This window comes from Arvicola amphibius, chromosome 6, assembly GCF_903992535.2.
Source record: "Arvicola amphibius chromosome 6, mArvAmp1.2, whole genome shotgun sequence".
Classification (NCBI taxonomy): Eukaryota; Metazoa; Chordata; class Mammalia; order Rodentia; family Cricetidae; genus Arvicola; species Arvicola amphibius.
Genome location: NC_052052.2, coordinates 9,521,254 through 9,543,830, shown reverse-complemented (window position 1 = coordinate 9,543,830; position 22,577 = coordinate 9,521,254). Strand labels below are relative to the sequence as shown.

The following is a 22,577-nucleotide window of genomic DNA, read 5'->3' as shown; positions in this document are numbered from 1 at the left end:
TTCACAGAGCTTCAGCTGCCTCTGCCACCTGAGTGCCTGGATCACAGCTGTGTACTACCATGCCTGAGCAACATTAATTCTTGTAAGTGTGCAGCTCAGAGGGATGAAGTACACTTATCACATCCAACCATTACCTCCATCCATTTACTGAACTCTGTGGTGTGTGTGGGTGTGCGTGCCAGGGCTCAGACCCAGAACCTTGGCCATGGTAGGCAAGTATTCTGCTTCTGAACCACATTTCCCAAACATGGATCCTTCCCATTATGCAAGATGGAAACATACATAGTAAACAGTAGCTCTTCATTTTCCCCTCCCCCAGCTCCTAGAAGCCACCATTCTGCTGTCTACATCTATTGATTTCAGCACCTCTGGGTGCCTCGTGCAAGTGGAACCATATTGTATTATCCTTTGTGCCTGGCTGAATGTGCCTAATATGCATTGTGGCATGTGTAAGCATTTATTTCTCTTTTAAAGCTAAGTCATATTCTACTGTGTGTACATATTATGGTTTTTATCCATTCATTTGGTTGTGACTACTGAGTTGCTTCCATGTGTTAATATTGTGGATTATGGTGTGTACACAGGCAAACAGTTGTGAAAGATTTTGCTTTGTTCTTGAGACAGCACGTTATTGTTTTGTCAAATAAAGTCTTACTATGTAGCCCAGGCTAGCCTCTGATTTGCAATCCCTGTGCCTTAGAATGTGAGTGTTTATGTACCACCACACCTGGATCTAAAATCATTTGATAAGTCCTTAGAAGTACTATAGAGTCCTTAAATCTCAACTGACAACTGGACCTGGAAGTAAGCACTAAAGAATAACATACAACAGTCAGTCAGGCTCCATGCCATATGTAGTCCCAGCACTTGGAAAGTAAAGTCAGGAGAATCAGGAGTTCAAAGCTAGCCTCAGCTACAAGGTCAGTTCAGGACACAGGCACCAACCTGGATGATGCATACAACATACAGTCCTGGCGGGTCTGACTTAGAATAGCCATAAGGCAAACCAGGAAACATCGGTGTAGAATTGCTGCCCTTGAGGGTCAATGCAAGATTCTTTTACAAGTATTATTATTGATTGATTGATTGATTTATGTATCTGTATGGATGTGAGCACCGTGCTGTGGTGCCCTGCAGAAGACAATTTTCAGCCTTTGATTTGCTCCTTCATGTACGCCCCAGGGATTGAACTCGGGCAGTTAAGCTTGTCAGCCAGCACCTTAACCTGCTGACCTACTGAGTCATATGACCCGTCTTACACAGATATTTTTCCTTTTTAAATATTTATCTTATTTTCATTATATGTATGTATTTGTGCGTGGCACCTTAAGAAGACAAGGGTGTTGGAGCCACAGGAGGCCCTGAGATGCTGGAAACTGAACTCTGAAGTGTGCTCTTAGCCACTGAGCCTTCTCTTCAGCAGCCAGCACAAGGCTCTAACACGGGGTCTGCAATGCAACACTGGGAGCTAGTGACGGGTCCTTAGAGGGGGTTGCGACTAGTCATCACTCCAGGTTGAGAGAGCTTCGTGGGTGATGCAAGAGTGGACCCACCTTTGTTGGGGTGACTTGTTGACCGATCCACAGAATGGCTAGTCACCATTTTGACAGTGGTTGTACCCTTATGTTCTTCGTGATCGTGGTCTGGGATTTCTGGGGTTGGCAGTTCCTCAAAGGGAGTCTCTGTGTGTGTTGGTACCTGTTAGAAGTGGGTGAGGCAAAAGAGGACACAGAGCCTGAGGTTTGGAATGGACAGCGTCTGACGTCCTGCAGGAAAGACTTTAAGGTAGCAAACATTTCACAAACGCCAGTATAAAATCCAGATGGACACAAAGAAACAGAAAACAAAACAAAAAATAAACAAGAGTGGAGATGGGGATAAAACCAGGTTCAGTCCAGAAGTGAACTTCAAATGTTCAGCATGCAGACTTCCTGTCCCTTAGCTCTTTCAAAAACACTGCCTCAGGGCTGGAGAGATGGCTCAGTGGTTAAGAGCATTGCCTGCTCTTCCAAAGGTCCTGAGTTCAATTCCCAGCAACCACATGGTGGCTCACAACCATCTGTAATGAGGTCTGGTGCCCTCTTCTGGCCTGCAGGCATACACGCAGACAGAATATTGTGTACATAATAAATAAATATTTAAAAAAAAAAAAACACTGGCTCACTCACACCTAAGTCTCTCTCTCTCTCAAACTGGAATAGCACTTTCCTCTCCTAACACTGACTCGGCAGAACTGTGTGGAGGAGCGGAGCTCACTGTCACTGATAGCTCACTTTGCACCAGAGACCTGCCTGCTTCTGCCTCCTGGGTACCGGAATTACAGGCATGTGCCACTACACCTGGCCTCCGCTCAGGCTGGCAAATACTAAGCTGATTTCATATTATTTTGCGAAGACGTGGTCTATTGCTCTCAAACTGCCGGTGTCCACTGCACCAGCTCCCTTGTCCCTAGATGAGACTTCTACGTGCCTTCTGTGGTAAGATATACCACTATTTCATTGTATGGCAGTTGATTTCACATCTAAGCATACGTCATCCCCCGGCATGTGACAGCCTGTCTTGGGAGCCAACTCCCCCCTTGCCTGGACACTCCCCGAGTACCTTGCCAGTAGGTTCATTCAGTCCTCCAGTAGCACCCGTGGTTGCTATTCTGTCTTCCAGACCTGGGTTCACCATGCCACCTCCTGTACCTGGGGTCACAATATCATCTTCTAGTCCACCTACAGGTGCTGAAAAAGAAAGGTCAGTCAGGGATGCGGTACGCAGATGATGTGGGCGAAGCCAATTGGCCACCTCCAGTCACGATTGCTTCCTATACTGTAAATTGTGGTCCTTTCTGCCCTGTCACAGTACCAGAGCCTGCACCACTACCTTATGGTGCCACTGACACACACCATGGTCTGGTCTCCATAGAGAAGCAAAGGACAATGGAAACACTTGGCCGACACCGCCAGGTACGGCTGGACAAGAACCTGCCTACCTTTCCCTTCCTAGTAAAGAGTCAGTGTCTTCCTGGCTGGTGCATTCAGACGGGCAGAGTATTACACAGACCAGAAAAACTCTGTAGAATCATCTGAAAAGTTTTCTAAACATACCTGGGTCCATGCTCTGTGCAAGCCTACAAGGTCCAAAAAAAATGAGTGTTCGTTCACTTTTTACAATCAAACTTTCAGGGCTAACGGTAGCCCCGCAGCAAAACGCATGCTTGGTATGCCCAAGGTACTGGTCTCAATCCCCAGCACCAAAGCATTAACTAAGTAGTCAAAAAAAAAAAAAAAAAAGAAAAGAAAAGAAAAGAAACGTGGCTGGAAAGATGGCTGAGAAGGTAAAGGTGCTTGCTGCTAAGCCTGATAATCTGAGATCAAATCTGGGACCCATGTGGTGGAAAGAGAGAACTAACTTTTGAAGCTTGTCCTCTGATGGTTATGCCATGGCACAAACCCTGCCCCCATAAATAAGTAAATAAGATATAATAAAATTTAAAACAACAACAATAAACCCAATCTCCACTACTATTTAATTGAGATTGCTGCTCACTTTGAGAATTAAGATGACTGACCCACTGACCTCATAGATTGATTTCAACTTCTTTTTTGAACCAGGGTCTCACTATGTATCCCTGGTTGTCTTGGAACTCACTCTATAGACCAGGCTGACCTTGAGCTCGCAGAGATCCACATGCCTCTGCCTCCTGAGTGTTGGGGTTAAATGTATGCATCACCAGATTACATATGGAGTAAGCAGTACACTTAAAAGATGTTGAAATGCCAACAGGATGCTTAGTACCAAATGCTAAACTTATTGGCCCCACTGCCTAGCTCGTGTATGTGTGTGTTTGTGTGTGTGTGTGTGTGTGTGTGTGTGTGTGTGTGTAAGTGTAGGCAGCTATATGCTATGTTGTAGAGGTCAGAGAACAACCTCAGGGGCCAGGTCTCTGCTTCCACATTGCTTGAGACAGGGTGTCTTATTGTTTGCCACTGTATGAGTCAGGCCAGCTGACCTGTGAATTGTGAATTCTCCTGTCTCCACCTCCCATCTCTTCATGGAAGCACTGGAGTCAAAGATGTGCACCTCTGCATCCGGCTTTCTGTGGGTTCTGGAGCTTCACACTCAGGTCGGCATGCTGCCATGACACACCAGCTAGTTCCTGTCAATCTGACACAAACTAGAGTCACCCAGGAAGAGGGAATCTCGAGCTGGGAATCGCCTCTGTCAGACTGGCCTGTGTGCATGTCCGTAGGGAGTTTCTTGGTTAAAGATTGATGTGAGATGCCAGTATACTGTGGGTGGTGCCGTCCCTGGGCAGCAGTTGTGGACTGAATAAGAAGGCCGACTAAGGCCTACATAGTGAGTTCTGGGCTAGTCAGGGCTACACAGTCAGACTGTCTTGTTTGTTTTCAAGAAAGGGTTTCTCTGTGTAGCCCTGGCTATCTTTGAACTCACAGAGATATGCCTGCCTCTGCCCCCTAAGTGCTGGAATTAAAGATGTGTGCCACCACTGCCCAGAAATCCTGTTTTAGAAGAGGGACCGACCAGGCAGTGGTGGCGGCTCACGACCTTAATCCCAGCACTCGGGAGGCAGAGGCAGATGGATTTACATGAGTTTGAGGCCCAGTCTAAGCTACAGAGTGAGTTCCAGGACAGGCTCCAAAAGCTACACAGAGAAATTGTCTCAAAAAACTAAAAAGGGGGCTGGAGAGATGGCTCAGTGGTTAAGAGCATTGCCTGCTCTTCCAAAGGTCCTGAGTTCAATTCCCAGCAAACACATGGTGGCTCACAACCATCTGTAATGAGGTCTGGTGCCCTCTTCTGTCCTGCAGACATACACACAGACAGAATATTGTATGCATAGCAAATAAATAAATAAATATTAAAAAAAAACAAAAAGAAAGGAAGGAGGAGGAGAAGGAGAGTCTTGGAGAGCCAGCCAGTCAGCAGTGAAGCAGTGTTCCTGTCTCTGCTTCAGTTCCAGCCTCTAGGCTCTGCCTTGAAGCATCCTTTGATGATGGTTATAATCTGTAAAGCAAATAAACCCTTTCCTCTCCAGACTGTATTTTGGTCAATGTTTTATCACAGCTGCAGAGAGTCAAACTAAGACACGTGGCAAGCGCTTTACACACTGAGTCATCCCGCCAGCCCTGACCCTGACTTCCTGCACTCACACTCGGAGGAAGGACAGATGAGGCAGTAGCAGGTTGAATCCCGTTGTGGTGGGATGCCACACCTTGCATCTATCTCTGCCAGATCCTCTGGGCTAGAAACTGACTGCCCACATGCATAAGTCAATGGTGTTTGAAGCTGGGGCTTTTGGTGGGTTATGAGGACTGAATGAGGTCATCAGGATGGGGTCCCCAAGAGGTGACTGGTGGGTTAGAAAGAGGAAGAAGATAGATCTGAACTGAGGTATGCATCCTCACTGTGATGTCTTCAAAGGTGCTAGCAGATACGGGCACCACGCTCTTGAACTTCCCAGCCCCCGAGCCATGGGGGAGAATAAACACTTATTCTTTATAAATTACATGGTTTGGGGTATTTTGTTACAGCAACAGAAAATAGACTCAAATGGTGTGAGAGATGACAGGGTCCTCTAACTGCCTCGGGACTAACTGCACTAGGGCATCTGCTCTTAATTCACGTAATCCTTTCCACAAGTTACAGATCTGACTCACTGGCTGTGGGCCTCCTCCCTGGATGGAGCGGTTCTGGAAATGCCATGACCAGATGCAGTTAGGAAAGAAGGGTCATGCAGGAGGGAGGGGTGTTGGAAAGTGCCCGGTGTAATTAAAGACCAGATGTTCATCCACGCCTAGGATGTTGTTCTGATGAGCAACCCTTCCTTCGACACTTGATTTTCCCTCTGTTGAGACAGCCCAGCCAGAAGCGTGGCTCATAAATATTTTATCGGAACTCCACTGCTGATGCCAACAGGGTGGGAGGCCTCTGGAGGAATGCTGCTAAGTTCTGGAGCCTTCTCTTTGCAGCTGGCCCTATTCCAGATGCTGATGGATAGCTTTAGATGACCTACCTAGCATATAAATCCTTAAAAAACCAAAACAACAAAAACAAAAACAAAACAAAACAAACAATCTTGAGATGGACTGATTCCCAATTTTCTGAGAAACCACCATACTGATTTCCAACATGGTTGTCCAATTTTGCATTCCTACCAGCAATGGAGCCTGCATGGGAATGACCTAGCCCCTCTACATATATGTGACAGTTGTGTAGCTTGGTCTACTTGTGGGATTCCTAACAATGGGAGCAGGGGTTGTCCCTAACACTGGCTTTAGGGAACCTATTTCTTATGCTGGGTTGCTTTGTTCTGCCTTAATACAGGGAGGTGCTTAGTCCTACTGCAGCTTGATACGCCATGTTTTGTTGATACCCACAGGATGTCTGCCCTTTCTAACAGAAGCAGAAGGGAGATGGGGGTAAGGAAGGGAAGGAGAAATGGTGGCCAGGAGGTAAAATGTATAAACACATTTACTTAAAAAAATCATATAAATTTAATTTTAAAAGCTCAGGAAAATCCTTAAAACTCAGTGCATACAAATGGTAGGCCTCCTCCCGTGGTCATTTGCTGCTATGGCTGAAGGCAGGGATTATGGCCATGGAGTAGAGATGTTTAATGTTTAATGTCCCTTTTCCAGAGAAGTAATTCCTATCTAAAAGCTAAGCATTCCATTGAACAGACATTGTCTTCAGCGGCGCAGCCACTGGTAAGGTACCCCACATTCCCATAAGCAAACCCCCACCCATGCTCCTGTAGGGTGAAACCCTAGTGAAACTCACTGGGTCTCGTCTCTTCTCTCTCCCTCCCTCCCTTCCCCCTCCTTCCTTCCTTCCTCCCCCTCCCTCCCTCCCTCCCTTCCTCCTTCCCTCTCTCCTTCCTCCTCCCTCTCCCCCCACCACACACACACACACACACACACACACACACACACACAGAGAGAGAGAGAGAGAGAGAGAGAGAGAGAGAGAGAGAGAGAGAGAGAAGATATGAAATCAGAAAGGGAATAGTTTTGTTAGTTTGGAAGAGAATGGAGACTAGAAGAACGGTAAGAGGGACCAGGTGAATATGGCCAGAACACACTACATGTATGAAAAATCATAATGAAACCTAGTATCATGTACACGTAATACAAGCTAACAGAATACTAATACAATACTAATAGAAAACATTAAAATAGCAACAACAAAAAATTCTTTATCCCTGGATTGAATTCAGTTTTCAAACCCATCAGTTGTTAAAGAGTTCCTAGGAACCATTCATCAAAATAATTTTCCATACGGTGTCTCTAACTTAAAACAAGCCTTGCTTTCAAAACAAAAGTACTGAATGAAGCTGGCTTCAATCCTTTCATAGAAAGCCCAGTTCACTGAAAGAGTAACTCGATAAAAATTCCTCCTTGTTCTTTCTTTCCCTTGGCCCACACGGCCAAGTACTGAAGCCTCCCTGAATAGACAAAGGGCGTTTTATGAATGACCATCAAGATTACGATGCGTGCCTTTTGTCTCTCTGGCCCAGCATTCCTGTTGGCTCCATGGGAAAGTTATCTTTACAAGATTCTCAATTATTTTGGCAGAAGGCTTTCCCTGGTGGAGAGTGTCCGCCAGCTGCCGAGTTTCTAGCCAGCAGCTGACATCTCCTTTTCTCTTTGCTGGTGACCTTCAAGCCATGGATTGATGTCTTTGCACTCACATGTCCTCCTAGGGTACACATACCAGCACACACACATGCAGGGTTGCACATCCGTGCTTGCGTACAAATGCTCATGCAAGTGCAGAGTGAAGAACCCACAATCACAACAATGCTCACAGCCTGGCGTGCCAGGAAAGTTCTGGAAACATCTGTATCCCTTCCTGGTCGCCTGAGTACACTTCCCTGACACACTCAGCTGCAGCTAACATGGGAGTGAGAATCAACTGAGCTTCTCCACATGAGGAAAATCCCACCCCTTGCCATTTTCAGTTATTTTTTTAAGAAGCTAGGTCAGGGGCTGGAGAGATGGCGTAACATCCCTGACTGCTCTTTCAGAGGACTCGGGTTCAATTCCCAACACCCACATGTGACAGCTCACAACTGTCCGTAACTTCAGTTCCAAAGGATTGTGATGCCCTTTTCTGGTCTTCTGCAGGTTCTTAATCACAAACATCCACACACATTAAATAAACAAGTCTTAAAAACTATTTTTAAAAAGCTAGGGCAAAGTTTGAACTCTTTAAGAGGAGATAACAGAACTAATAATGATTTTTACATTGAGGCTTTTAAGTTTGGAAGCCAAGAACTTGAACTGTGCCCCAGACTACTGTACAGTTCGCAGACTGTTATGAGCGACTACATGGGTCCTGGGAGCCAAACCCAGGTCCTCTGCAAGAACAGAACAACCACTGAACAACCTCAGCAGACCTTCTGAATGGTTTTATCTTAATATCTAATTCTAATACTACAAAGTCAAATTTCAAGTTTACGGGCTGCCAAGATGAGTCAGCTGGTAAAGGTGCTTGCTGCCAAGCCTGGCAATTGGGAGTTCTGCCCCTGGAGCCCACATGGTGGAAGAAGAGAGCCTACCTTTTCAAGGTGTCCTCTGGCCTCCATATGCCTGCTATGGCCTATGAGGTCCCCGTAACAAACAAAAATAAATAAATAAACATAAAAGGATTTTTAATAAGTTATTTAAGGAGCTAGAGAGATAGCTCAGCAGTTAAGAGTGTTTGCTGCTCATGCAGAGGATCCAGGTTCACCTCCCAGCACCTGTATCGGGCAGCTCACAACTACCTGCAATTTAAAATTCCTGGGGATCCCACATCCTCTTCTGTCCTGAGGGCATCTGCATACACATGGCATTCATTCACACACATATGCATTAATAAAAATCCTAAGAGATACATCTTTTTTTAAATTTATTTATTTATTATGTATACAATATTCTGTCTGTGTGTATGCCTGCAGGCCAGAAGAGGGCACCAGACCTCATTACAGATGGTTGTGAGCCACCATGTGGTTGCTGGGAATTGAACTCAGGACCTTTGGAAGAGCAGGCAATGCTCTTAATCTCTGAGTCATCTCTCCAGCCCCTAAGAGATACATCTTAATGAAATGATTCAAATAAGGACACATTTGTGGGCAGCATTTCTTCAGCCTTCTGTTTGCTTGGGGACAGGATCTCACTATGTAGTTCAGGCTGGCCTTAAACTCCTAGAAATCCTCCTGCCTCAGTCTTTGAAGTGCTGGATTGCAGGTTATCACCAAACCTGGCTCTGATATTTGTTTTAAATGCGATAGAATTTGATGATATGTCAAATTGGATATTGTAATAGGTACAATGTTGCAGCCACAAATTTTTAATAAAAATCTTTTGACTGTATTTTCAGTCTTTTGATTTTATTAGTATATATTTAATATGTGGTGGCGAGTGGTCCCATCTAGCTGCTAGCCATCAGGGATGCCCTCTTCAGTGACATTTTCCTCTTATGGTATTCCATCTCCTTTGAGTTTTCTCACATACTTCATGCCTTATGAAGACATTCTTTAGGGATCTGGGGAGGAGACTCAGTTGGTAAATTGCTTGTTGTGAAAGTATGGGGGGGACTTGAGCACTGATACCTGGCACCCATATAAAAGCTAAAAATGGAGGCTGCGCAGGTGACTCAGAGGTTAAGAGTGCTGGCTGCTCTTGACGAGAACCCTGGTTCAGTTCTCAGCACCTACATGACAGCTTACAACTGCCTGTTAATTCCAGTTCTAGGGGGATCTGGTGCCCACTTCTGGCCTCCATGGGTATTGCACTCACATACACATACACCTCACATAAACGCACACACATCCACATAAAATAAATACATCTTTTAAAAGCTGATATGGTAATACACATCTGTATGTAACCCCAGTGCTGGTGGAAGGCAGAGACAGGAGGATCTCTGGAGCTTACCAGCCAGCCAGTCTAACAGAACCCGAATGCTCCATGCTCAGTGAGAGACCCTGTCTCAAAAATAGATGGCAAAGTGCTGCAAGCCGCAACATTATATAGTAATTGCCTAGCCATCTTTCCATGAGTAACTTATCAGAACCAAGGGATCTGATAAAGGCTAAACTAAAAGGCAAGGCTTTTTGGCGTATTATTGCCTTGTAGCTGTCCTTTGCTGTAGATTTTTTCGCTGTAGCTGACTTCCTTTTCTGTTACATATTTGGGAATTAATTCCCACGGTTCAGAACAGTTTCCCACTGCCAGGCCTTGTTCCTCTCTCCTAGGTAAGTGCAGGAATCTGCCTTCCTGCAATTATCTTTATCAGCAGGCATTTGGGTCCAGGCATAGCGCATCCCCACCTAGGGTATTCACAGATCTCCAAGGGCATAGAATTACTACCTGCCCAAGCTGCTGCTTGGTTTTACCCCACAACCGGAATGGCTGATAAAGCAAATTTAGAGGCCTGGATCCCTTCTTTGTTCCCACCGCCTAGAGCAGTGAGTCTACCTCCAGACCTAGGCCCATAGAAAGTACAGTGTCTGGTGCATGTGATACCTGATCAAGAGCCATCAGCGTCCCCTAGGTTACCTAGTTACCTCGTAGCCTCTATGCCCACTGGAAGAAAAGATCTTTCCAGTTGCAGTTTGCGCTGATTTAAACAATCCGTGCCCTAGTCATAACTTTACTGAAAATAAATTCCTTAGCTCTTTACTAACCACCTAAAAATGTAGTGTAGCACACCAGCCTTCCTCTATAGAATTCCTGGTGATTTAATTCCTTTCTTAACTTTCTCCATTAAGGAGTTCACAGACGTGTACTAGCCACTCCCATGGATGGATCGCTCGCTCGCTCCCTCCCTCACTCCCTCCCTTCCTCCCCCCCCCCCTGTGTGTGTGAAAACTCTTATCTGATTTTATCTGGAGCAAAAGAATTGCAGCCTTGCTAGGGCTGGGGAATTGCCATTTTTTAAGGGTATATATGACTGGAAACATTGGTAACGGGTAGAACTAACGACAAGGAGGAATGATGTAGACTAAGGAACAATGTAGAACAGGAGAATAAGTAAAGGATGGAGCAATGAGAAATGACGGATTGAAGCGAGAAGAACAGAGAAACGTGGACAGACAGTTCCCGTTGTGAGTAAACTTCTTTACCCTCAGATCCTTAGCCCCTTTTAGCTGTCCGTGGCGTCTTTAACTGAACCCTGGAAGGGAGCAGTAAAGGTGAAAACCTTTTTAAGGCTCCTGTAGAGAAGAAACCAATATCAGCCTTATGTGTGTACAAATATACAGGTACACACACACACGATACACTCTTTATATTAGATGCTATAGCCTGCTTTTCTGCTAGTTGGAATTTGCATCTCTTTTGCAAAAGGCAAGCCCAGCCAGTAATCAAACATCTTATTTTCTCTGACACCACTCACCAAGCCTTCTTCGGGTTATGCAAATATTCATGCCTATTTCCCCTGTCTCAGTTTAGTTTGTATACTTAATAGTTTGACTGTCTATGTTTACTCGATGTGGTCCATCAAACAGGAATATTCAGGTATACCTTACCTAACAAGAGTCCATCGGTGCACAACAACCTTTGCTCGTGAGCTTATAATGAATGGTGCTCAAAACAGGGCACCATAGCTGTCCATACATCATGGTGCCACGCATTACTCTGCATCTGTGGCAGGCGGCTTAGAGAGAAGACGTTATTTATCCTAAAAGTGTGTCTGTCTTAGAAAGACAGTCCTTTGTTCTCTGCTCAAGTGAAGGCAGCATCACCATGAAGACAGGAGCCCATGGGACTAGAAATGTAGCTCATCCGTAGAGCGAGTGCTTATCCAGCATGTCTGGGTTCACACCCCAGTATCACATGAAATAAACCAACAATGCTTGCATGCATGCATAAACAAAAACAAAAAGGAACTTTTTTTGGGGGGGGGGGTTGGCTGATGCCAATAATCTCACAAGTGGTTAGGAGGCTGAAGCAGGAAACTTGTGAGTTCGGGATCAGCCCGAGCCACAATGTGAAATCCTGTCTCAAAGCAAACAATGAAAATAGCTGTGTCAGGGCTCTTTCCGGGGTGCCTCCTGGACTGACAGCTGTGTCAAGATGAAGCCGAATCTCTCCATCCCAGCCACGGCTGTCAGAGACTCCTTGAAGCGGAAGATGAACACACAGTTCATACTTTCTATGATAAAATAAGTGGCCACAGAAGTGGCTGCCGATGCTTTGGGTGAAGACTGGAAGGGATATGTGGTCTAAATCTGTGGGAACGACAAGCCAGGTTTTCCCACAAAGCTAGGTGTCTGTCTTGGCCCACAGCAGACTGTGTCTGCTGTTGAGCAAGGGGCATTCAGGAGGCAAAGGCAAGAGGATCCTGATTTTGAGTCGTCTGGGCTACACAGGAAGAGCCTGTCCTAAACAAGACAAATCAAACCAAAACCACCTCCCCCGCAAAATCCCCAAACAATAAAACTAAAAGTTCATTTTCAACTGGAAATCATTCTGTTTAGTGCAATAAATCAACCTCAGAAAGACGCACAGCGTGTTTGCTCTCATAGGCTAAATAAACCTAAATGTAAAATTCTCTGTGTGTGTGTGTGTGTTTGTATCTATGTGTTTGTGTTTATGCATGTATTTGCGTGTGTTTACATGTGTGTTTGCATGTGTGTTTAGGTCACAAAACTAGAAAGATAAGGGGAAGAGGAGACCCTAAGAGAAACAAAGAAACAAGTGTACTTGTTTCAGCAAAGAAACAAGTGTACTAGGAAAGCAAAAGAGGAAGTAACTGGGGGAAGAAAGGGAACCAGCTGGAAGGGGTGGGAGGGACAGTAGAGAGGAGCATGAGAACAAAGCAAAATGTCATTTACGCTCGCAGATGCCACAGTGACGCCCATGGCTTCCTCTGCTGACCTGAAATTTTTAATTAGGAAAAACAAGGGCCCTGGCCTAGTGAGACGGCTCAGTGGATAAAGAAACTTTGTGGCCAAGCCACGACCTGAGTATAATCGCTAGGACCATATAGTGAAGACGAGAACTGGCTCCCAAAAGTCATTCTATGACTTCCACATATACACTGTGGCATGCATGTGCCCCTCCCCCAGTAAATAAATCAATGTTTTAAAAAGGAAGTCTAAACTGGGCGGCGGTGGTGCACACCTTCAATCCTCAGTACTTGGGAAGCAGAGGCAGGCAGATGTCTGAGTTCCAGGCCAGCCTGTTCTACAGAGTGAGTTCCAGGACAGCCAGGGCTACACAGAGAAAACAAACAAACAAACAAAATAAAAACTTAAGTCCAGACCTGAAGAGATGTCTCAGTCAGTAAAGTGCTTGCTGCGCAGGACCCATGTGAAAAGCCAGTGTGGAAGTGTGTTTACAATCCCAGCACCGGTCTAGCCAATCGGTGAGCTTCAATAAGAGACCCCATCTCAAAAAGTGAGGTAGAGGGGCTCGGGAGGTGGCTCAGTGGTTAAGCGAGCGTGTTGTTCTTGCAGAGGACCTGAGTTCGATTCTCAGCATCCAGGTTAGACAACTCATAAACACCCGAAACTCCAGCTCCGGGGGCTCTCACTCTGGACACCTTCGCTCACCTGCAACATCCTTTTTAAAAAACTGGAGAATGTCCCAGAAAGACAATGGACGTGCATGTTTGGCCTCCACCTGTGTGTACAGCACACAGATGCATTTACACTTACATATGTCTCACACAGAGAATCCATTTGGAAAACCAAACTCTCTTCTGTTCCTTTACCCCCATGAAGGTTTTTGCATCTCATTTCCCCATCGTATCTCAAGAGTGTGACCACAAGTCTCAAACATACCTCACACGGTAGATGGTATCAACCCTGCTGACCTCTCACTGGGGTTCCCAGGAGCTCCTGCCTCTTCCCCCAGCTACCCCGAAGTGGGTTTCTGCAGCCAGGGCGAGAGCCTAGAACTCTCCTCTGCTTAACGGGTCTGATGTTCTTTTCGGTGCACTGAGGGCTGGTCCTGCTCCTGGCCTTCCGAGGAAGTCATTCTTTGGATATGGATGCAGCGGCAAATATTTATAGGGCTCCTCTGATATGAAGAGCCGTTCTCCAGAAGCCATTCCTCAACACAACACCGGGAAGTTTGCTGGATGAAGCCAGAATCAGCCCTGGTGTGGCCAAGGATTTTTTTTTTTTTTTTTTTTTTTTTTTCTCTTCACTCTTTCCACACATCTTGGCAAACTATTCATCTGGAAAATCTCCTCCTCTCTGCCTTGAGTGTCTATATGTGTGTCATGTTCACGTGCGTGGGAATGCATGCATGCATGCGCGCGCGCACGTGTGTGTGTGTGTGTGTGTGTGTGTGTGTGTGCGCGCGCGTGCGTGTGCGTATCAGAGATCAACCTCAGCATCACACTTCAGGATATGCTCACCCTATTTTTTGAGACAGGGTCCCCCAATGGGTGGAAACTTGCCAATTCCACTAAGTTGGCTAGCCAGGAAGCCCTAGAGATCTGCCTGTTTCTTCGTCCCCAACTCTGGGATTCTAAAAGCACATCACCCTGCTTGGCAGTTTTTATTTTTCCCACAAATTCTGGGGCTCGAACTTGGGTTCTCATCCTTGCACACCAATCACGCTACTGACTGAGCTATCTCGCCAGCCCTCTCTGTGCCTTTTTGAGACAAGGTCTCACTGTGTTGTAACACAGGCTGGTCTTGAATTCATGATCCTCCTGTCACTTCGGAGACCGGGATTAAAGACATGCGCACCAGCATACCTGGGTTAAACAACTCCATTAATCTAGACAACCCCTGGAAGGCTTGGCCCCGTCACCCTGGGCACCCACAGAAATGCCTTCACTTATTTCCCTCTGGGAGAGCATGGTGCCACCTAACACATTACCAGGCTCTGGAGTCACGGCAGGTTCCTGGCAGGTGTCTGCTGAGTGACGGACGGATAAGTATACGAACAGTCAAGGAACTGGTTCCTTTTGAGTTATTCCTTGGAAATGTGCACTGGCCTTCACTGCAGAGTTGGTGAGCGCCTTTCCCCACTATAGGGCAGCAGGGAAGAGGACGGAACAATTCACCTGTGAGGCTCAACTCCGTTGCCCTGCCTGTCACTCGCTGTCACAGGTTTTTGTCAAGCCTGCAGACCGAGTCTGGCTGATGAGATAGGACACGACCGTCGGCCTGCATGCTGCTGCTGACAGATAGGATGAGCCCCTCTTCCATGGCATTGAACAGAAGGATATCAGAGCTTAGGTGTGCTCCTAGGTCCTCTGAGGAAATCCTACACACTAGCGTCAGGAGCCTGTTCCCTTGACCTTGTTGTGGATATGGGTGATGCGTGGCTCCAAAGGTTTCTTGTGCTTCAGGCTGGCTGGTCCCTGTGGGTCACCTCCTAAAAATTGGAAGCGGCTTTGGAACGTTTCTGTATCTTGAGCAAGGGCAATGAGGGAAGCACCGGGGTGTGGCTCAGTGGTAGAGTGTGTGGCATAAGGCGGCCCTGGGATCAATCTCCAGAGTCACAGAGAGGGACAATGAAAGACAAGGAGAGAGAAAGGAAAAGAAAAACCAACATAGTTTGTGGTGGGGGTGGGAGGTCGGGGATAGGAGGGGAGGGGGAGGAGGGGGAAGAGTAGATGGTAACGATGCACCCCTGTAGTAATCTCAGCACTTGAGGGACCGAAGCAGGAGTATGAGGTATGTCTGGGTTACAGGAAGACTCTAATGAAGAAGAGGAGGAAAACGGAAAGAAAGTAGAGAAGACAAGAGGCCAATGGCCATTAAGGACTCTCATTTTCATTCTGAGAGCAAGAAGTCACTGGGCAGGTGGAAGGGGGAGGGCCTAACTCCGGGCCACCCAAGCAGACCTGGTCCTCTCCCCTCAGAAAGGGAACAGGGGACAGGACTGTCCAGGAGGGGCAATTCTGATGATGGCTCCTTCTGACTGAGTTTACAGAGAATGAACAAAAGCTGCTGCCCTGAGCTTCCCCACGGTCTTTCTACTGCTGCCCCCCCACCCCCTGCCACAAGGAGCATCCCTGCTTTTCGGGAGGATGGTGAGGGAGAGAGTTAGTGAACCACCGACTCAGTGAGCAAGTGGTTATGGCGGACTGGATGTCAGCGTCCAGCAGAGTGCAAAGCCATCTGGAACCAGTGTGTCTGCGGGTCACTCTCACCTCGCTCCCTCTTACAGGCTTGTATTCTGTGGGTGTGAGTGTGTCTCTGTGTGTCCTCCTCGGCTGTGCAGACACGTGTGAGCACTATGGGCAGGTGTATGAGCAGGTGTGTGCACACACACGGAAGCCAGAGGTCAACCTCGGGTGTACTTCCTAGAAACTACCCACCTTGTTTTCTGAGGACACAGGGCTTGCGGAGTAGGCCCAATTGGCTGGCCGGTGAGCTCCAGGGAATCCTTCTGTCTCAGTCTCTCCAGCGCTAAGATTCAAAGCAGTTGTCACCGTGTCTGGCTTTTTGTGTGGGTGCTGGGAACTGAACTTAGGTCCTCATGCTTGCAAGGCTAACACACTTTACCAGCTCAGCCATCTCCTCAGCCCTGAGCCTCTGCCTTTTAAGGAAAAGGCTGGGGTACACAGCTAACCAAGGATCACAGGAGCTTGAGGCTGGGCTGCCAAGGCCCATTGCTGTCCATTCAAGGCTTCACCACACCCACTGCCCCAGGAGAAGCCCCTCTCTCCACAGGGAAGCTGGGAGGCAGTGTCTCCATGGCAGTCCAGGTCTTGGCTACACTGGGCCGTTCGCTATTTTCTCCCTTCGTAGTTCTAGAACCTTCTTTTAAGCAATCTGCCATTCTGCTGAGTTTGTTGCCCAGTCAGTGTCATAGCCTGAGGACACAGAATGACTAGGTGAGCGGTGGTTACGTTTTTTTTTTGAGGGAGGGGGCTCCAGGATGTGAATCAGTATACAGCTCACCCCTAAACTCCTCAGCAGCAAAAACAAGAGACAGCTGACTCCAGCTTTCAGTTGATTACTCAACTCGGGGAGACCACTTTGCTCTCTTGACTAATAGCAAGCGGTTTTCCTGTAAAGGGGGAAATGAACTCTCAGTTTTGTGGGCAGGAATCATACCTCCTAAGAGGTTTTCTGGAACCCAGCAGGAGCTGGATGCACGCACGAAGGGCCACCTTCTAGGGAAGATAGTTGAGCGGTGACCTCATCGGATGTTTTAAGGGTGCTGCCCAGAGCACATCACAGTGGGGTGAGGGCACTTGCCATCTGCCAGGAACTGAGCTAGACTCTGAGCTCTGGTTACTCAGAGCTCTCAGCTGAGTGGCTGGGATTTCGAAAGAGTGGAAGAAGAGCCCCTTCAGATCAGACCTGCAGGGTAGACATTCCAGCTGTGAGCACAGGGAGAGAATGTGCAGACCGTGGCTGCCCTTGGCCTTGATCCTCAGCCTCGTCTGGGAGCTGTTTCTCAGGAGATTTTTATTTTGCATTAGGATAATCTTGGTTTTGTTTTCATAGCACCGGGGAATCAAACCCAGGGCCTTGCGTGTGTGCTAGGCAACCGTCTATGACTGAACTTCCATCTCATCTCAACCTGTGGTAGATTAAAAATTAAGCTGCTTTGGCCAGTAGGATGTCTTCTGAATTTCCCTTGCCATCTCTCTCCCTTCGTCCTGGCCCATGGGAAGTTCATGCATCCAGCCCCATCTCCAGGTTCACTGCTCAGACCCTCTTAGAACACAGGCCCCCACATGCCCACAAGATGTATCTTGATGGATCTCTTCCATCCCCTCATAGTCTTAACACTGAAGAGCAAACACCTGCCATTCTCACCAACTCGTCCCTCGCCTCTCACCTCCCCTACCTGATTTTCACAGATCTTGTGATGGGTTCATTGTCAATCTGACTGGATGTGGAGTCAGCCAGGAGATATACCTGTGTTTATAGAGAGGTATGGCCCAGGAGGGAACAGGCACTCTGAATGAGAGTGGCGGCACCCTGTGGGCTGGGGGTCCAGACTGAATAAGAAGGGTCAAGGGAAGAAGCAAGCTGAGGATCAGCATTCATCTCTCTCCCTGGGCTCCCTGACTATCCATGTGGCCAGCTTCCTCACACCCTGTCCCCACCTCTTCCCTCCCATGATGTGCCCCACGCCCCTCATACGATGAGCCAAACCAAAGCCTTTCTCCCCTACGTTGCTTTCCATCAGGTATTTGCTCGAAGTGATGAAAAGCTAATCACTGCACCTGCCTTCTTTTAAAATAGATTTGTTTTGATTTTGTGTACGTGAGTGGCTGCCTACATGCATGTATATGGACTACCACACACAGATGGTGCTGTCGGAGGTCAAAAGAGGACATCAGATCCCCCAAAATTAGTATAGGTGGTTGTGAGCCCCCCGTGGGGTTTCTGAGAAGTGAATCCGGTCCTCTGTAGAAGCAGGAAGTGCACTTAACTGCTGAGCCATCCCACTCCACACTGTCCTCATTGCCTTGACTACCGATAGGTTTGGGCAACACCACTCCCTTGCTCTTCATCGACAGATGGTGACTACAGTCTGAACAGACGCTTTTACGGGGCCTCCAGGCCAGGCAAGGGGCCTACCACTGAGCTACCCCCCAGCCCCAGCGTTCTTTTACAGATTCCGCTAAGAGGCAAGATCGGTCCGCAAACACTTAAAATCCAGAGATGAAACCTGGGCTCCTAGAGGCTCACAGAGACCGAACTGACAATCAGAGTCTGCCTGAGATTGACCTAGACCCTCTGCGTCTATGTTACAGTCGTGGAGCTTGGTCTTCTTGTGGGGCTCCTAACAGTGAGAGCAGGGGCTGTCGCCGACATTTTGCCAGCTTTTGGGACCTTTATCATCATACTGGGTTGCGCCCAGTGCTCAACTTGATATGCCATGTTTGGCTGATAGCCATGGGAGGCCTGCCCTCCTCTGAATAGAAACAGAGGAAGAGTGGATGGGGGAGGGGCACAGAGGAGATGGGGAGAGAGGAAGGAGGGACAACAGTGGTCGGGTTATAAAATAAACAAAATATATATTTAAATAAATAAAATATAGTGACGAGAAGAGACAAAGCAATCCTGATGAAGGACAAAGTGGAAGAACGCGTGTATTCTGATTTCAAACACATGAAGCAGATCTGCAGAAACCAAGGCTGATTATAACTGGACACGGTGTCCCTGTAGGCCCAGCAGGAGCATCTCATCAAGCCCAGGAATTCAAGGCCAGCGCATGCAGCACAGAGGGAGCCCTATCTCAGAAAAATAATAAAATAGAAATAGGCTTGGGGCAGAGCTCAGAAGCAGAGCACTCGTGTAGCCTGCAGAGGCCCCGTGTTTAATTCCCAGCAACGGGGAAACGGTTTCACAAATGACTGCAGACTCTGGGTAAGGGTAAGCATGTAAACCCACAGACTAGAATGGCGAGTCCAGGCATAAGCCTTTCTTCTCACAGGCAGCTGATTTTGCGTAAAGGCACCAAGATACTTCAGTGGGGTAGAGTCATCTTTTCATCCCAGACGGTGCTGGGACAACTGAATGGTCCCGTGGTAAAGAATGGAGCTGGGTCACTACATGGGCACACAAAAGTTCATTGCAAAGGCATCAACACCCGACTGCCGGAATTAAGCCATACAATGTCAGAGTCAACCTCCGCAACCTCCAACTCTGGTTCCAACGGCAAGAACAGAAAAGGAGAGGGGACAAGCCAGACTTCACGTTCTTAACGATTTGGGCTTTAATGAACACTATCAAAAAAAATAATAACAAATAGCACAACTCATAGAATGGAAGAAATGTCTCTAGCTATCCAATAATAGTCCAGTATCTTTAATTTTTTTTTTTTTTTTTTTTTTGCGATGGGGGTCTCACTAAGTTGCCCTGGCTGGTTTGCAATTCACTATATAGACCAGACCTGGTGGCTAGTTTTGAACTCACAGAGATCTCCACGTCTGTTTCTGCCTCTCAAGAGCTGGGATTAAAAGCATATGCCACCATCCTGTCCACTATCTAAAATTGTTAAAGTGTGCTTTATGACCAACCATTTAAAAAAAAAAAGTGAGTGCAGGCAGTCACTTCCTTCTTCCTGTTCTGTCTACTCCACCCACCTAAGGGCTGGCCAAGGCAGTTTGTTTATTAGCCAATGAGAATCCTCCATCACCTGAAGACTTCAACAGCCAAGATGTTCAGCATGAAAAGGTATTCAAGTTCATTTGTCGTTAGTGAAGGAAAGACAGTTCAGAACTATTATGAGATACCCCTGCTCATTAGAATAGAGAGAGAGAACATGTGTGCAGACATTTGTTTTTAAATTTAAGAAAAAATAGGGGTGAAGATCTTTCTCAGGTGGCAAAGTGCTTGTCCAGCATACACAAAACCCCAGGTTCCAACCCCAGCACCTCATAAACCAGTCATGGTGGGACACACCTATAATCAAGTATTTGTGTGATCTGTCTTCATGCTCACAAGAAGAGGCAGTCAGATCCTATTATAGATGGTAGTGAGCCACCATGTGGTCATTGGGAATTGAACTCAGGACCTCTGGAAGAGCAGCCAATGATCTTAGCCTCTCTGAGTCATCTCTCCAGTTCCTGAAATTCTTTTTAAAAGTAAAATTTGGGAAGCAATATTTTGAAAACAATAACAAAATCAAAGAAAAAGGCTTGGAAATAAAAAAAAAAGTGCGGATACAGGTAAATATATTTATGGGGTACAATACAATATTTCAATACTTTTCTATAGTATGTAAAGATCAGAGCGGGACTGCTGGCTTCCATCATTTCAAACATGTATCAGTTGTCAGGAACACTCAAAATCCTCCGGCTACATCAACAAACACAGTAGTTCACTGTCAATCATAACTACCCCGCTGAGCGTTGATGACAGGACACTAGAACTCACGCGATAGGACACTAGAACTCACGGGTAGGAATTACACTCGGGTGCACCTATTAACCATCCATCCTCTCTTCCCCTCTGTCTTGGTTACTTTCCTATCATTGCCACAAAACACCATAACCAAGGCGATTTCTAAAACAAAGCAGTTACTTTAGGGACTCATCATTTCAGAGGCTCAGAGTCTTAATGGCGAGGGGGCATGGCAGCAAGCAGGCAGCCGTGGGTGGGGCTGGTGCAGTAGTTGAGAGCTTATATCTTGATCCACAAGCATGAGTCAGAGAGAGATGGAGACTGGGCCTGGCATGGGCTTCTGAAACGTCAAAGTCCACCCCTCAGTGGCACACCTCCTCCAACAAAGTCACACCTCCTAGTCCTTCCCAAACAGTTCCACGAACTGGGGACCAAGCATGGAAACAGATGAGCCTACAGGGGCCATTCTCACTTAAAACCAGCACATCCTCTAATCCCTCATAATATGTGCCCTGCAAACACTTAAGGTGACAGGGACAGCATTTTTAGCTTGGTACTCGTTCTTAATTGCTTTCTGTTGCTGCGATCAACACCACAACCAAAAGCCACACTTGAGGTAATCATCCATCCCTGAGGGGCATCAGGGCAGACCTCAAGGCATGAACTAAAGCAGTGAGCCTGGAGGAGCGCCATTTATGGGCTGGCTCTCTGGCTCATGCCAGCTAGATTTTTCTAGACAGCCCAAGATCACCTCCCTACAGTAGGAGGTGTGGCCCACAGTAGGGAGGGCCTTCCCTCATCAATTACCACAATATCCCACAGATTGGGCAATTCTGGGCAATTCTGTAACTGAGGTGTCCCCTCTTTCGTCCCAGATGACTCTTAGTTGTGTCAAGTTGAAAATGAAAATGACCCAGCAGAGTGCTCGTGACATCACATACATAATTAAAATCATGTGTGTAACAAACAAAATTTGATTAAAACAACTTGGTGAGTATCCCCGTAACCCAGGGTGTTGCTGCTTTCTAAGTCCTTGGAGGGATCACAGGGCTGACTTTTCTAGGTGTCTTCTGGGACAACGACTCCAAGCCCTGGTGGCCATTTAGCTGAGCGGCCAGGGATGTGTGCCCAGGGTTTGTGCTCTCTTGTTATGTTCCAGTACTTGAGTTCCAGCTCATTGCTGTTGTCTGCTGGCTTTGTGCCTAAACCTGGATGAGCTCGTCTATAAGATGTAAATAGTTCCTGCCTTGTCGTTGTGCTGTGAGGACTGAGTAAAACAGGGTTCGCGAGTGGCTGAGACAGTCTAGCCCAGCAAACTGGTAAACGTTACCAAGTGGTTATTGCTATGAGTCCCTCCCATTTGGAATCTAGTGTGCGGCTTTGCAGCTTCACATTTAATCTTCCTATGGAGTGATAGCCTCAGAAAAGGCTGCCTTCCACGAGTTGATCTTTCTATATGATGCCAGGAACCAAAGGTTACTAGGAACGAGACACGGGAGTGTGGGGAGAGGGCTCAGCCAGGAAAGAACTTGCCTTGCAAACTTGGTATCTTAGCACTTGTCCATTGCCACAAAGAGACACCACGGCCAAGGCAACTTTTGGAAGAAAGGGTTTAATTAGGGCTTACAGTTCAGAGGGCGAGCCCATGACCACCATAGTGAAGAACATGGCGCAGAGAGGCAGCAGCGGAACAATAGCTGAGAGCCTGTATCTTATCCTCAAGTAGAAGGGAGGTAGAAAAAGGCAGAGAGGCAGAGAGAGAAAGAGACAGACAGACAGACAGACGCACGGCGCA

The 22,577-nt window shown here is 47.0% G+C and overlaps 1 protein-coding gene across 2 annotated transcripts in view; it reads right to left on the bottom strand.

The window, feature by feature from the left end:
- Pdpn (podoplanin) overlaps window positions 1–22,577 on the bottom strand; it is a 33,613-nt gene that overhangs the window by 4,398 nt on the left and 6,638 nt on the right. For both annotated transcript variants that reach the window (XM_038335491.1, XM_038335492.1), the window contains exons 2-3: window positions 2,602–2,729; window positions 1,554–1,698 (exon numbers count right to left, since the gene is read on the bottom strand). In XM_038335491.1, coding sequence (XP_038191419.1) covers window positions 1,554–1,698; window positions 2,602–2,729 — 273 coding nt within the window. The remainder of the gene's footprint in view (window positions 1–1,553; window positions 1,699–2,601; window positions 2,730–22,577) is intronic.